At 41.3% G+C, this 15,544-nt stretch overlaps 1 protein-coding gene across 3 annotated transcripts in view; it reads right to left on the bottom strand.

Annotated features, from left to right (window-relative positions):
* Window positions 1–15,459, bottom strand: part of GRAMD4 (GRAM domain containing 4) — a 116,657-nt gene extending 101,198 nt beyond the window's left edge. Inside the window, exon 1 of one of the 3 annotated variants that reach the window (XM_008179000.4) lies at window positions 15,197–15,459. In XM_008179000.4, coding sequence (XP_008177222.1) covers window positions 15,197–15,225 — 29 coding nt within the window. In that variant the 5' untranslated portion in view covers window positions 15,226–15,459. Of the gene's footprint in view, window positions 1–14,791; window positions 15,077–15,196 lie in introns of those variants that run through there. The other 2 variants (XM_042848650.2, XM_008179011.4) reach the window with 2 other exon arrangements.
* Between the last annotated feature and the right edge of the window lie 85 nt (window positions 15,460–15,544).

Raw genomic sequence — 15,544 nt, 5'->3', positions numbered from 1 at the left:
AAAATAACCTCATACCTGAAAGGGATATTGAGAGAATGATTTTTACAGGCACTGTATAAATGGCAAGTAATAATATGAGGTCCTAACACAAGTCTGACACAGTCATATATTACAGGGCTGATAAGAATCTTAGCAGCTGGAAACTACCGGCACTTAGTCACTAATTGTATGCATAAGACTAGCATGGAGTGCATGGCTGTGTTCTCTAAGATAAATATTGCCTTTTCTCTCATGTTGTGCAACTATTTTTTGTATATATGTATTATGCATAGGGTGACCAGATGTCCCATTTTTAAAGGGACAGTCCCGTATTTATTTATTTGTTTGTTTTTTTTAGCCTTTTCTTATATAGGTGCCTATTACCCCCCCACCCCATCCCGTTTTTTCCACAGTTGCTATTTGGTCACCCTAATTATGCACACCATATGCATATGAAGATGCAGAACAAACAGAAGTGATGTAAGTGTCAAACAAGTCTGCCCTTCCCTTGAAGACTTTATCTAACTTTGTTCACATACATTTCTGATCTACTTTTCTGCTCTTTCACATACATAGATCTTCATACCTTACTGCTCGCTCACCCAAAAAAAAAAAAAAAAAAAAAAAAGAAGCCACTTTCATAACTTATTTACTACCACCTCTATATAAGAGCTTCCAAGCCCCTACGACTTCTGCTAAAAGCCACCTTAAAACCAACTTTCAGGAATCCTTCCTCTTTTCTTTTCACTAATAATTTCACCTCAATCTCCTTTATCTGAATTGCTGTGGTGTTTGTTTTTCTTGTATTCCCCATCCCCACTCCCACCCTCAGTTTAAGCTCTTCAGGGCAAGGAACTTCTCTAAATCTTTAAAGTACACCTTGCAACATCCAGCAATTTTTAATAATAAAAGTTAATACTTTGGCAGATTTGGATAAAATCAGGTTTGTTTTTTGGATTTTTAGTATTTTGATGGCAAACCCTAATATACTGAAAAGGCTTCTCATTTCTGACACAGTTAGCAAGTAGCCTGCTTATATCCAACACTGAAATGCTTTTTTCACATGCTGTAGCTATATTCTCTCACATGACTGGAAAAATCCACCTGTCAGAGGAGAGTGGAAAGCTTCTCCAGGGCATTACCCATAAATGTCTATATATTTTAGTTTTCATTTTTTTAAATTGAGTTTCTAGCTCTTATCATAGTAGAGAACATCCTAAACATGAAGCAAATGTTATAAACCACTGCTGTTCTCAAGTCTGCCCACAACTCCAGCACATCCTTTAGGGATCATAGCATTGCTACAGAGAGGCAGAAGAAAGTTTACATGACTGTCAGGTTCACTGCTGCTGCTTGTGGGTATCAGTGAAACTTTCCATCATGACAATTTCATGGTGCTGGCCAGGAAAAACCAGGAACAGAAGCAGAGTCTGGAGTTATTCATGAAAGAGATCATACAAAAAAAGCTAGATGTGAGAGTAGAATAACAGAGGAGGAGGAATAGAGATTGAGGATAGTTGTGAGGATAAGGTGATGCTTCACCATTCAATCCCTCACCCATAAAAATTCTTAGCAACAGCCCTATAAAGAAAAAACTTAGGGAAACAAGTGTTTAATGAGACTTGGGTGGAAAGAGAGGAAAGAGAAGGGAACAAAGTTCTACCAGTAGTGAAGCTGCATTTGCACTACAAGGATTTAGCACTCTTTACACCAATGCCAATATTACTAGCTCATCTGTCTGTATAAATAATATTGTGAAGGCTCCGCTACAGTCCACAGACATAAAAAGCAGAGAGTGAGGGGAACCGCACTTGAACTTCACTCTATTTATCTCAATTTTGAAGCCCAGTGTTGACCTCATTACTGTCTTTAGCCATGTCATTACAGACTTCAATAGCCCAAGGAAACAGCTATTATAGATTATTTAGTCTAGGGGCACTTCAGTTCACTTGTTCCACTGATCAAATTAATACAACTCACTATTTCTCCACCAAGTAACATGACAATTACATCCATTACTGTGCTTATCCAGTGAAGCTAGACATAGCATCTCTCTCACCATGCCGTCAAAAACTGTACTAAGATACACTTGTGAAGAATTTAACAAAACAAGATGGAGTTAAAATAAAAACTAAGCACCTCTACAAAATAAGGGTTAAGTTACCAGAGAGAGAGGTGGACTTACATTACAGCTATATCTAACAAATATCACTTATATCTGCATTCAGCTTAGGAAGTCCTACACTGAATTTAACCAACATTAAAATCAGTGATTTAAATCAGCAAGCAGAAACCTTGATTTAAATAATTGATTTTAAAACTACTTTTGCATTTATACTTTAGACATTTTCCTAAAGAAAGGATTATCCTCATTGATAGGCAACCACTAAAACAGTTGATTTGCTACTAAACATATCTTTAAATTAAACTTGACACTTTTTGCTAACCAGGAGGCTATATTATACAAGAACATAAGAACGGCCATACTGAGTCAGACCAAAGGTCCATCTAGCCCAGTATCCTGTCTTCCGGCAGTGGCCAATGCCAAGTTGCATCAGAGGGAATGAACAGAACAGGTAATCCTTAAGTGATCCATCCCCTGTTGCTCATTCCCAGATTCTGGAAAATGGAGGCTAGGTACAACATCCCTGCCCATCCTGACTAAGAGCCATTGATGGACCTATCTAGTTCTTTTTGGAATCCTGTTATAGTCTTGGCCTTCACAACATCCTCTGGCAAGGAGTTCCACAGGTTGACTGTGCATTGTGTGAAGAAATACTTGCTTTCATTTGTTTTAAACCTCCTACCTATTAATTTACTTTGAGAACTGCAAAACTAAGCATCTCTGATGGTATCTTCTAGACTGAGCACTGAGTCCCACTGGGTAGATAGAAAGATTAACCTAAATAATCTATACAGAAGCCCCTGGAGTCCCATAAAATTGGGTCCCTAATCCATGGACTATTGGAATTCATTTAAAAAACTTTAAACATTACATGAATATATTGTCTCATACTATAGAATTAAAATTTATAATCCCTATTCCACGATGAGATATCTTTGAGCTATAATGTATCTTAATTAAAAGTATCTTTAGATAGGTTTTTTTTTCCCTCAAAAAGCATTTTATCAAAAACAGATTTAAATATTTATTTTTTTTAATCATTGATTTTTATACACCCTGGTCACTGGGCAACAAAATGGCACATGAGATTCAATGTTGATAAATGCAAAGCAATGCACATTAGAAAACATCTCAACTATGTATATAAAATGATGGGGTCTAAATTAGCTGTTACCAGTCAAGAAAGATTTTGGAATCATTATGGATAGTTTTCTGAAAACATCCACTCAGTTTGCAGCCGCAGTCAAAAAGCTAATAGACTATTGGGAATCATTAAGAAAGTGATAGATAATATGACAGAAAATATCATATTGCCTCTATATAAATCCATGGTAAGCCCACATCTTGAATACTGTGTGCAGATGTGGTCACCCCATCTCAAAAAAAAAAAATTAGAATTGGTAAAGGTTCAGAAAAGGGCAACAACAATTATTAGGAGTATGGAACAGCTGCCATATAAGGAGAGATTAATAAGACTTTTCAGCTTGGAAAAGAGACGACCAAGGAGGGATATGATAGAGGTCTATAAAATCATGACTGGTATGGAGAAAGTAAATAAAGAAGTGTTGTTTGCTCCTTCTCTGCCGGTGTAGAAAGATTATTTTCTTCCTTTGGACTAATTCATTCCAAATTGAGATATCGTTTGGGGACCTGAAAAAGCCAGAAAACTTGTTTTTCTTTTCCAAATTATGAACAGGAAAATAAAGGTGAAGACAACTGAGTTAGCTGCAGAAGCCAATATTTTAAGTTTCTCATGTTGACCTGGCTGACACAGTCAATTTAATTTTTTTTTAATATTTCATTTAACTATTTTACTTAAAAAACAATTTTAACAAAAACAAACCTGATTTTAAAAAACTTGAAATATGCTTGTTTTGTTAAAATATTATGTTTGCTGTTGAAGAAAAAATCCAGAATACATAACGTCGTTGTTTTAGGTAAATAAAACTATTTAAATGTCTGTCCTTAACATGGCTTATGTAGTCACAAAACTACCTCCATGAGGGGAATAGCTACCAGCACTGATGCACTGTCTACACTGGCACTTTACAGTACTGAAACTTGCAGCGCTCAGGCGGGTGTTTTTTCACACCCCTGAGTGAGAAAGTCGCAGCACTGCCAGTGTAGACAAGCCCTTAATGAATTCTTTGCATCGGCCTTCACAGATGAGGATGCGATGGCGAGTCCCAAACCTGAGCCTTTTTTTTTAGGTGACAAATCTGAGGAACTGTCCCAGATTGAGGTGTCATTAGAGAAGGTTTTGGAACAAATGGATAAATTAAACTGTAAATTTTATACCAGGACCAGATGGTATTCACCCAAGAGTTCTGAAGGAACTCAAATATGAAATTGCAGAACTACTAACTGTAATCTGTAACCTGTCATTTAAATCAGCTTCTGTACCAAATGACTGGACGACAGCTAATGTGATGCCAATTTTTAAAAAGGGCTCCAGAGGTGATCACGGCAATTACAGGCCAGTACGCCAGACTTCAGTTTCAACGAGTTTGCCTGGTACTATTATAAAGAACAGAAAATGTGGAAATGGCAGAGGTGCTTAATGACTTATTTGTTTCGGTTTTCACGAAAAAGGTTGGTGGAGTTTGGACGTCTAACATAGTGAATGCCAGTGAAAATGAGGTAGGATCAGAGTCTAAAAGGAAAACAACAAGTCAAATCACCAGGGCCTGATGAAATGCATCCTAAAATACTCAAGGAGCTGACTGAGAAGATATTTGAGTCATTAGCAATTATCTTTGAAAAGTCATGGAAGACAGAAGACTGGAAAAGGGCAAATATAGTGCCCATCTATAAAAATAGAAATAAGGACAACCTGGGGAATTACAAACCAGTCAGCTTAACTTCTGTACCCAGAAAGATAATGGAGCAAATAATTAAGCAATTTGCAAACACCTAGAAGATAATAAGGTGATAACAGTCAGCAATAACAGAACAAATTGTGTCAAACCAACCTGATAGCTTACTTTGACAGTGTAACAAGCCTGGGGGGGGGGGGGGGGGAGGAGAAAGCAGTACATGTGGTATATCTTGACTTTAGTAAAGCTTTTGATACAGTCTCATATGACCTTCTCAAACAAACTAAGGAAATACAACCTAGATGGAGCTAAGGTAAGGTGGGTGCATAACTGGTTGGAAAATCGTTCCCAGAGACCGTATATACTCATTCATTAGCCCCTTCATTTATAAGCCGACCTCTCCAAGATGGATAGGTAAAAATAGCAAAAACTGTATAAGCCGATCCTATATTTCAGGGGTTGGCAAACTTTGGCTCCTGGCCCGTTAGAGTAAGCTGCTAGCGGGCCTGGACATTTTGTTTACCTGGAGGATTCACAGGCACAGAGCCCCTCAGCTCCCAGTGGTCGCCACTTCCCACAGCTCCATTGGCTGGGAACAGCCAACCGCGGCCACAGGGAGCTGAGGGGCTCCATACCTGCAGACGCTCCATGTAAACAAAACAACAATGTATTAGATATTCAGTGCAATGATTCCATAGAGTTTAAAATCATCAAATTTTGGTGTAGACCCATTTATAAGCCGATCCCCGCTCTTTGATGCATCACTTTTTTACCAAAAATATTCGGCTTATGAACGAGTATATACGGTAGTTATCAGTGGTTTACAATCATGCTGGAAGGGCATAATGAGTGGGGTCCTGCAGGGATCGGTTCTGGGTCCGGTTCTGTTCAATATCTTCATCAAGGATTTAGATAATGGCATAGAGAATACATTGGGAGGGGCTGCAAGTGCTTTGGAGGACAGGATTAAAATTCAAAATGATCTGGACAAAGTGGAGAAATGGTCTGAAATAAATAGGATGAAATTCAATAAGGACAAATGCAAAGTACTCCACTTAGGAAGGAACAATCAGTTGCACACATACAAAAAGGGAAATGACTGCCTAGGAAGGAGGACTGCGGAAAGAGATCGGGGGGGGAGGAGGTCATAGTGGATCACAAACTAAATGTGAGTCAACAGTGTAAGGCTGTTGCAAAAAAAGCAAACATCATTCTGGGATGTACTATCAGGAGTATTGTGAGCAAGACATGAGAAGTAATTCTTCTGCTCTACTCCAAGCTGATTAGGCCTCAACTGGAGTATTGTGTCCAGTTCTGGGCACCACATTTCAGGAAAGATGTGGACAAATTGGAGAAAGTCCAGAAAAGAGCAACAAAAATGACTAAAGGTCTAGAAAACATGACCTATGAGGGAAGATTGAAAAAAAATTGGGTTTGTTTAGTCTGGAGAAGAGAAGACTGAGAGGGGACATGATAACATTTTTCAAGTACATAAAAGGTTGTTACAAGGAGAAGGGAGAAAAATTGTTTTTCTTAACCTCTGAGGATAGGACAAGAAGCAATGGGCTTAAATTGCAGCAAGGGAGGTATAGGTTAGAAAGTTTTCCCTAATGTCCAACTGTCAGAGTAGTTAAGCACTAGAATAAATTGCCTAGGGAGTTTGAGGAATCTTCATCATTGGGGATTTTTAAGAGCAGATTGGACAAACCTGTCAGGGATGGTCTAGATCAGAGGTTCCCAATTGGGCGATACTGCCCCCTGGGGGGCGCTGGAACGATCCAGGGGGGCAGTAGTAACCTCGGGTGCAATTGGGGGGCGTTGAATAAAAATAAGGGGGCGGTGGAAGCATAAAGAAAGAAGAGAATATAAGAAAATTTTGAAAAAACGTTCGTACATGTTTCATCTGCTGTGTAACATAGAGTTAAAGTTGTAGTGATTACTTTATTTTCCAAATAAATTCACAAATTATAACCGATCAGTTGTCAAGTCCGCCAACAGCTCTTAACAAGCAAGTGTTGGCAGGCGAGCGTGTCGCGCATTGTCGGGAAGTCCAGCATGCATCGGCAGGAATATGTGCGTGTAATGACTTGTTTACAATATGATACTATAAATAGGCGACATGTATGAAATCTAATTTAGATTGTTTCTGAATTGTGTAAAAAGCAGTTAACAATAGTGCAATAAGTATTTAAAATTTTTTATTCATATTCGATACCTTCGATCTTTATGGATTACGGATCACATACAAAGCAAATTGTATTATTGTTGTTTCAATAAAACAGCAATTTACACGTGAGTATTTTTATACATTTTCGTACATATCTACCGTACGGTTCTGTGTCTCTAGTGCTTACTAATAATAAAATTGTAGCAGGCTTGTGTCGGTACAGTACTATTTGAAGTGTATAGTCAATATATTTGTCATATTTTTATTACAATATTAACGAAAACAGGGGAATGAAATCGTAAAAAAACTGTTAACTATAACATTTATTTATATCTATCGAATCATCTGTGTTAATTGGTAAATAAGGCATGTGTTAATAAGGAACAATTATTTAAATAAGGGCAAACTAAATTAAAACTATTAACTGATTTTTAATTGCATATTGATTATTTTTTAAATTATTTCTTGATAAATTTAGTTTGATATTTGACAATTTAATATCAAATACATATATCTATTGCTGAGCAAAGAACAAAACCCAGTTTATTAGTTTCATTAGTATTTTAGTTTGGTTGTCTTTTGCCGTATTACGCAAAAAACGCTGTATACCAGATGTCATGGGCGATATTCTAATAACACATCTTTCTTTACTATATTGTAGGATGTAGGTAGAAATATAGACACATAAAAGAACGCAAATTTGTCACTGCATCTTTCTGTTTGTTCACTTAAAGAAGGTAGATTTCCAGGGGGGCGCTGAGTAATTTTTTTTCTGAAAAGGGGGGCGCTGAGTAATTTTTTTTCTGAAAAGGGGGCGGTAGGCCAAATAAGTTTGGGAACCTCTGGTCTAGATAATACTTAGTCCTGTCTTGAGTGCAGGGAATGAACTAGATGACCTCTCCAGGTCCTGTCCAGTTCTATGATTCTATAATTCAGTGGTAACATCAGGGATCTAACACCTCTTGTCAGTTAACATTAGGGGAGTAAAGTGAAAGTAACTTCCAACAACACAATCATAACTAGAGCTGAACAAGAAGCCATCTTTCCATCCCAGGAAAATTTTAGATTTTGAATTTTTTCCCCCAATCCACATAAAAGTTATTCTCAAAAATTTCTACCAACCAAAAATAAAATATAATTAGTTCAGGTCAAAGTGTTCTGTTTTGATTTTGGTGGGTTATTTTAATATATACATTAAATTTCAAAACGCATAATCATTTTGAACCAAAAACACAGAACTTTGTTTCAAAAATGTCAAAATGGAACATTTTGCCAATTCTGAAGCTTTTAAAAAAAATCTGAAATGTGAAATTCATCAAAACCAACACTTTTTTGCAATAAGTTTTGATTTTGATGAATTGGCATTTTTAATGAAAAAACATTTTGTTGAAGGATTTCCAATGAGCTCTAGTCAGAATGCAATCTTAGAGACTGTTTACAGAATATGGGCTGGTACTGGAAGTGAGTGAAATAGTCGTTTACAATGGAAGGAAAAGAAGACAGTGGCACAGAACACAGTCATGAAAGCTTTGGAACAGCCATTTGAACCTGTTAACTTTCAGACCTTATTCTCCAAGCCCATATGGGAGACCTGCAAGCTTTCTGCATGCAGAATCAGGTCCTTATGCTGTAGCTACTGCTTTAGGAAGGTTCAGTTACTGTTGGCATCATTGCTAGGCTTGATAAACGTGGGGGATCCTGACCAGCAAACTAGCTTTAAAGAAAATTTCAGCAAGTCATGAGTGACCTTGGCAAGTCGTCCAACATTCCTAAACGGTGTTCCAAATTCATAAACACAAAACAGCAGCAGAGAAAAGTCTTGGAAGCTATTATTTATATCTGCTTGAACAGAGTAATTTCACTGAAAAAGCGATTTAGTTATTGGAACTGTTTGCAGTGTTGTTGTAGCATGTTGTTCCCAGGATATTAAAGAGAAAAGGCAGATGAGGTAATATCTTTTATTGGACCAACTTCTGTTGGTGAAAGAAACAAGCTTTTGAGCTTTCAGAGTGTCACAGCTAAATGCAAGGTGGAACGGATTCTTTAGCTTAAGTAGTTAACACATATGACTACTGCCCCAATAACAACTATATAGGTGAAACCAGACAATCACTACACTCTCAAATGAACTCAGACAGTAAAATAATAAAAGACAAACACCACTGCTGTATGCAGTGTTGTTACAGCTGTGTTGGTCCCAGGATGTTAGAGAGACAAGGTGGGAGAGGTAATGGATATTACTTCACCCACCTTGTCACTCTAAAAACACCATATCACCTGTGGGTGAACACTTTTTACAAAATGATCAATCCATATCTGACCTCTCAGTCCTCATCCTCAAAGGAAAGCTACACAACATCTTCAAAAGATGATCCTGGGAGGTTATATTCATAACTTTGTTAAACACTAAAAATCAGTGTCTTAATAAAAAGACTGGATTTGTAGTTTATTATAACAATCTGTAACCGACTAAATTGGTGTTAGCTGGCCACTTCACCTTGAATCGTCTCGTATAATATATGTTACCTATTAATGCTAAACAATCTGTTCTACCTTGCATTTAGCGGTGACACTCTGGCCTTGCCTACACTACAGAGTTTTTTTCAACGCAAGTTACACCGACATACAGCCATCGCTGTAATTAAACTGCTGTTGCATGCCCACACTATGCTCCTTCTGTCAGTGAAGCCCATCCACAATAGCAGCTCTTCCATCAACACAGAGCAGTGCACTGTGGGTAGCTATCCCACTGTGCAATTGACTGCAGGGTGCTTTGGGAAGGGTTTGCAATGCCTCACAGGGGCAGTTTGTGTGCTGAGCCTGGCACTGTTTGTTTGCACCATGCTCTGAACCTTGTAATTACTGCTGTGTGTGGCCGAGAAGTAAGACATTTTAAATCACTTTTTAAAGTAGCACTTGGTAATCTGACCAAACTGACATTGCTGAGCACTAACACAAGAAGCCCAAAGAAGTGTGTACGTGTGTGGAGGAGAATGTGTGTGACGGGGGTGTGAGAGAGAGAGAGAGTGTGTGTGTGCGCGTGTGTTGAGGGAGTGAGAGAGACTGGGGGGAGAGGAGGAAGTGTGTATGTGAGAGAGTGAGTATGTGTTGGGGAACTGTGTGTCAGCACGCGGTCTCTAAGTTCAGACAGCTGCCAGAAGCAACCAATCCTGAGGCAGAAGCTGGTACTCAGACAGCTGGTCTCCCCCATTCCCCACCCCAGCTCAGCAGAGACCAGTACACCAGCAGGTGGTGGGGGACACCCCGACATCAGCCCCTGCCTCTCTCTCCAGCTCTGCACAGCACAGCAGTCTCTCCTCTGCCCCCCACAGCAGCAGCAGCCACCTGCCCTGCCTGCCTGCCACTGAGGTCCTAGTGGCGGGGAGAGCAGAATTACTTGTTAATGTTTTGATTCTGTGATTCCCTCCAAGCTCGCTCTCAGCCTCCTCTCCCCACAGACCAAGGCGATCCACCCCCTCCCCTGTAGTCCAGGCAGCATGCTCAGCTGGGTGGTAGCTATGTAAGCTCTCAATGCTGAGCAGTTTCAAAACTTTCGGGGGCTTTGAAAGCAGAGGGGCGCATGACTGTGTAGCTGGATGCAAGGCAGCGGATTCAAAAGAGTGAGCAGAGCGGTCATGGTGGGTATCGTGGGATACTCCTGGGGAGCAGTTACAGCGATGTAACAAACGCAGCATCTACAGTGATGCTTTGTCAATCTAACTTTGCCTCAAAAAGCTCTATGTCTCTCATCAAGGTGGTTTTATTTTGTCGGCGGGAGGGGCATTATAACGTGCACACATCCACTGTTTTATCGACAAAAGCTGCCTTTTGCTGACAAAACTGGGTAGTGTAGACAAATACCTTTCCCAGATCTGAAGGGCTCTGTTTAGTTCAAAAGCTTTTCTCTTTCACCAACAGAAGTTACTCCAATAAGAGATTATTGGAACTGCACAGTCATGTAATATGGATCCTTTCATCTCAATCACCAAGTGTAATTCAGTGTAGTTTGATAGTGGCCTAAGGTCATTACAAACTGATGGCTTTTTGATAGCCTACATGAAATGCAGTGTGAGTCTGAGTCCATTTCCTGGTTGATAGTTCACCACCAGAAGTGGAATCACAGGTTTTGCAGTCCCAGCAGAGGAAGCCAGCTGAATAGGTTTGGAGACTGAACAACTCACCTTCTAGAAGTGGCTCCTCCTAGCCAAGTTTGAAGCCACTAGGCCTGGCACCTCAAAGAAATGTATATATTCTGTGCACGAAGTTCAGTCTCCAGAGGTCAAGTAGACCAGAACTTTTCAAGGCAGTATATTCATTTAAAAATTAAAAAAAGAAGTGGGGGGAAGAGATGGAGATTAAAAATATATATATATGTAAACACAAACTTACTTGGAGAAGAGTTCTGTGTATGCTCAAAAGCATGTCACTTTCACCAACAGGAGTTGGTCCAAAAGAAGATATTACCTCACCCACCTTGTCTCCACATCCTAGGACCCACACCGCTACAACAACACTGCCAACATTCTTGAAATAATACGGGAACTGCCTAAGATAAGAATGTCTGAAATGTTTGCAGTGTTCGTCATACGCTAAGCTATGAAGTAATTGCTTCAAGGTCATCCTGTGAGATTTGTATATTGAAAAATGTGCTACAAGTTATTCTATGCACACTTTAGTCTCTGCCTTAGTATGGCTGAGCTAATACCTTGTGTTAAATATCAATGTTCTGCTTGAAATGACAGAGACCATTTTATACCTAATAAAGGGCTAGCTTAACCTTTCCCGTGGAAAAAAAAGCAAGTCAAGCAGGACAGAGAAGCTGGAAAACTGAAGCTGGACTCAGTGCCTAGGACCTCCTACCATCACCTAGCAGAGGTTTGAGAAGAGATCACAGGGAAAGAAAGAAAAAGGCACGGCCTACTAATCCTACAATCTAACAAAGTAACCTCCAAGCATCTCTTCCTGCTGCTCCTACAATTACCTCTACCCTGACAGCACAATTCCAGTAGGAATCTGCTGTCTTCACCTGATTCCCCCATAACAATCCAAAAACCTTGCAGGCAGGCAGGGGGTGCAGGGGAGGGGGAGGAGCACAAAGGGGAATGGGACTCCACAGGAACCGGTTGCTGTGCTACCTGAGGCAACTAGCTCTATAGGATATATCTGCAGAGCCAGATAGGAACAATGCTGCAGGAGACCCCTTCCACTCCATCCCCAGAAGCCCCATCAGTCACTATGGGGTCTGATCACTGATGTACCTACAGGAGCCAGGGTGAAAGAAAAACAAAAGCTATTTTCCACTTAAACAAATGTGTTTGGATTTAAGGATATTTTTGCCAACTTTACAACCAATGACCAGAATCCTGAAAGGAACTAGGTGCATAGGGTCTGACAGCATGTTGCTCCTTGCTGGCGCAGGGCCTAATGCTGTGCCACTGTGTTAGGGCATGAGAACCTGAAAGTGAACTAGATTTTCTAGTTCATCTTCCCTATCCACATTAAATGTATTGCACACACTTCCCTCCCTCCTCCATAAACAGGCAGCATAAGGAAGTGCTGAAATGTAAATCAGATTTTTAGTTAGTTTGCATAATTGCTCGTGTTACTAATAACATAATTCTAAAACACTCAATCTCATAAGTTTAAAACTGCTTTAAGCTTTAAAAAGATTTCCATAGAAGTGTGTTTCTGGGAGCCAATGCACTTTCACAAGGATATCACTTTCCTGCATTTTTAGTAACTGCAGACAGACACATGGAGGTGCTCAAGAGAGTCTGGTTTGCTGTACAGACCTCTACCATTTTAAAGAGAGGAGTTAAATACTTGTTTAACATCCAGAGATAAAAGCTCTAAGGCAGAGTCTGCAGAAGCTCTAGAGTATCTGATATTCTAAAGTACTGTAACTAGATTCTTTAGTTTAGTAAACATGCTCATCTCCACCACCCCCCACCCCGACATGAAAGCTAAGGTCTAATGCAATCAATCTTTCCCATCCGTCCCCCTCACCACACACATGCTTAAAACTCAAGTTTACTCAATCTAAAATGGATTAGTATAGAAGCGTTTACAGCTTCAGTAATTCAATTGACTCTTGATAACACTTTGCAAATTTTTTTAGAGAAATCACTTACTCCTTACCTACAAAAGGACTCAGCAAAGGCTGGAGAGAGGAATCTACCAAAATATTCGTGGGCATACCCACCAGAAGACCATTTCTTCAATAAGCTTACTGGCACACAGTTTAGCCTGTATAACACCAGACGTTTGTCTATCAATGGAACTCAGATGAGCCTGTAGCCTTCAATCCATCCCCCTCCCTTTACTGTCTCTTTGAAAGAGGAAAACCCTAGACAATTATTTGCTGCTATCATTCCTTCATTCTTCCTCTGCCTCCTGCTCCACATTGTCAGTCATTTTTGGATACGCCTTATTGCTAAGATCAATGCATTTCAGATAATACATTGCTGATATTGCATTTAAGCATGCTTATCCAAACTAAAGACAGACATTCAATCCCTACCTAATGAAGTAACTAGACAATGCCTTGCAGTAGGTCTTACTCCATTAGGTGTTTATTTTCAAATGAAAATTTAGTCAGTTTGTATGAGACCTGATTAGGTTCTTTATACGAGACACTGGTGATATATGCAGGGCAGTAGTGTGCAGGTCACTCCTGTCCTTCACTTCTGCTTCAGGAGAGACTCTACCTGCCATCCCAAAGAATGCATTACAGTGCGAAGGACCAGCTTCCACTTACATATCAGAGAAAAGTCTCAGGATCAGAAAAAGGGGCAGGTCTGCCAGGGTCACTTTACCATCAACCCCAATCCTCACTACAAAAGTGAATGCATCTTGCAGGGGAGGTTCCTAGTGTAAGAGTATCCCTATGTCCTTAAGGAGCATCTGAAGTATCTTCATCTCCCCCAGCATCTGATCTTTATGGAGATTATTAGTGTCCTGCATAGTGTACTTACACAACACTATTAAGTCTTACTTCATAGCTATTGAAATATCAAGGGAAACAAAAATAAACTAGTTCATTAGATTTTTCCGTTTTTGTAAACCTTGATTTACCTAACTCCTTGAAAGGAATTTAAAGCCAAATACACTCCAACATGAGAAGGGCCAGGAATAATTTTCATAACAACTTGCATTGGGAAGAGCGGGACGAACCTCCAAAGCAATATGAAAAACAAGCATAAAAAAGGCAACAACCAGGCCCAAAAGGTAGATTGAGAGAATCACTATTTTACACAGTGAGAAACATAAGCCCATAGAGCATAGTTGCCAGAGGTCACAGAGCAAGCAAGTGAAACAAAAACAAGCCCCAAGGCTCCCATTTCTAACCACACTGCAAATAAACTGACCAGACACCTTCCTGCTCTCACCTGAGACGGGCAACAACATACATACTTACACAGTGCTGCTTTCACCAGCAAATACACAAAAAGGGTTCTGCTTCCATGGGGTAAGACACAACACACCCACCAATACTCAGGATGCTGATGTCACACCCAACAGTGAAACACAACAATCCCCCTCCACATAACCCCCAGTAGCGAACAACCTACCCCCCCATACATAGCCCCAATAGTGAAACACACACGAATACACAATTGCATGCAAATTGTGAAGCACAACATAGCCGCTCCCTCCCCCACTCACATCCAAGAGGACACAACAACCCTACACAATATACTTAACCCTTCACAGCCTGAAAGCACTACACAAATGACATGGGCATCTGCACAGGGCGCTGCTCCCACAGGCCAAAGCAAGGCGGGTCACACAGAAAGGAGCCAGCCCCTTCCACAAGGTCTCTCTGGGGCTGGGAAGCTGCTCCTCACCCCCCATATGCCAGACAAAGGGCTGCAGAGAGGCAATGGCCCCACGGATGGGAAGGCAGCAGCTCTCTGCCCCTCGGACTGAATTTTGGGGGCGGAGAGTGGGTCTCCTTATCCCCAGGAGGGAGCAGGGAACTCGCAGCACTGGCGAGGAAGGGGCAGCCCCCTGGATCTGGCGAAAAGAGGGCGTTTCCCTCAAGGGGAGGAAAAAGGGTCTCCCACAGGCCGGTCTCCGCCATCCCTCTCCCGGGCGCTGCGGACTCACCCTGCCCGGCACTCGGTGCACACTCTCATTCACGCGGGCGGGCGGCGCGGCTCTGTCCGGCTCCCCGCCGAGCCCAGGGGTCACCCGGCGGAGGGATCCCGCCGCTGCTGCTGCTGCTGCTCGTATTGGTGAACCGGAGAGTGGGCGGGCCACTCAGCCCCACACCCAGCCACTGGCGGGGAGACGCGCTGCCCGTCGTCTGTTCCCTGCCTCCGCCGGGCCCGCGCCGCCGCCGCCAGCCCTGCCCCGCGCCCTGCGCAGCCGCGCCCCGCCCTCTCGCGTCAGCGCCCCGAGGGGCGGTGCTGCGGGGGCACCGCCGGGGAGCCCCCGCGCGGCCGCTCGCTCACG

This window comes from Chrysemys picta, chromosome 1, assembly GCF_011386835.1.
Source record: "Chrysemys picta bellii isolate R12L10 chromosome 1, ASM1138683v2, whole genome shotgun sequence".
Classification (NCBI taxonomy): Eukaryota; Metazoa; Chordata; order Testudines; family Emydidae; genus Chrysemys; species Chrysemys picta.
The sequence above is the reverse complement of the archived record's forward strand: the minus strand, read 5'-3'. Positions and strand labels throughout refer to the sequence as shown.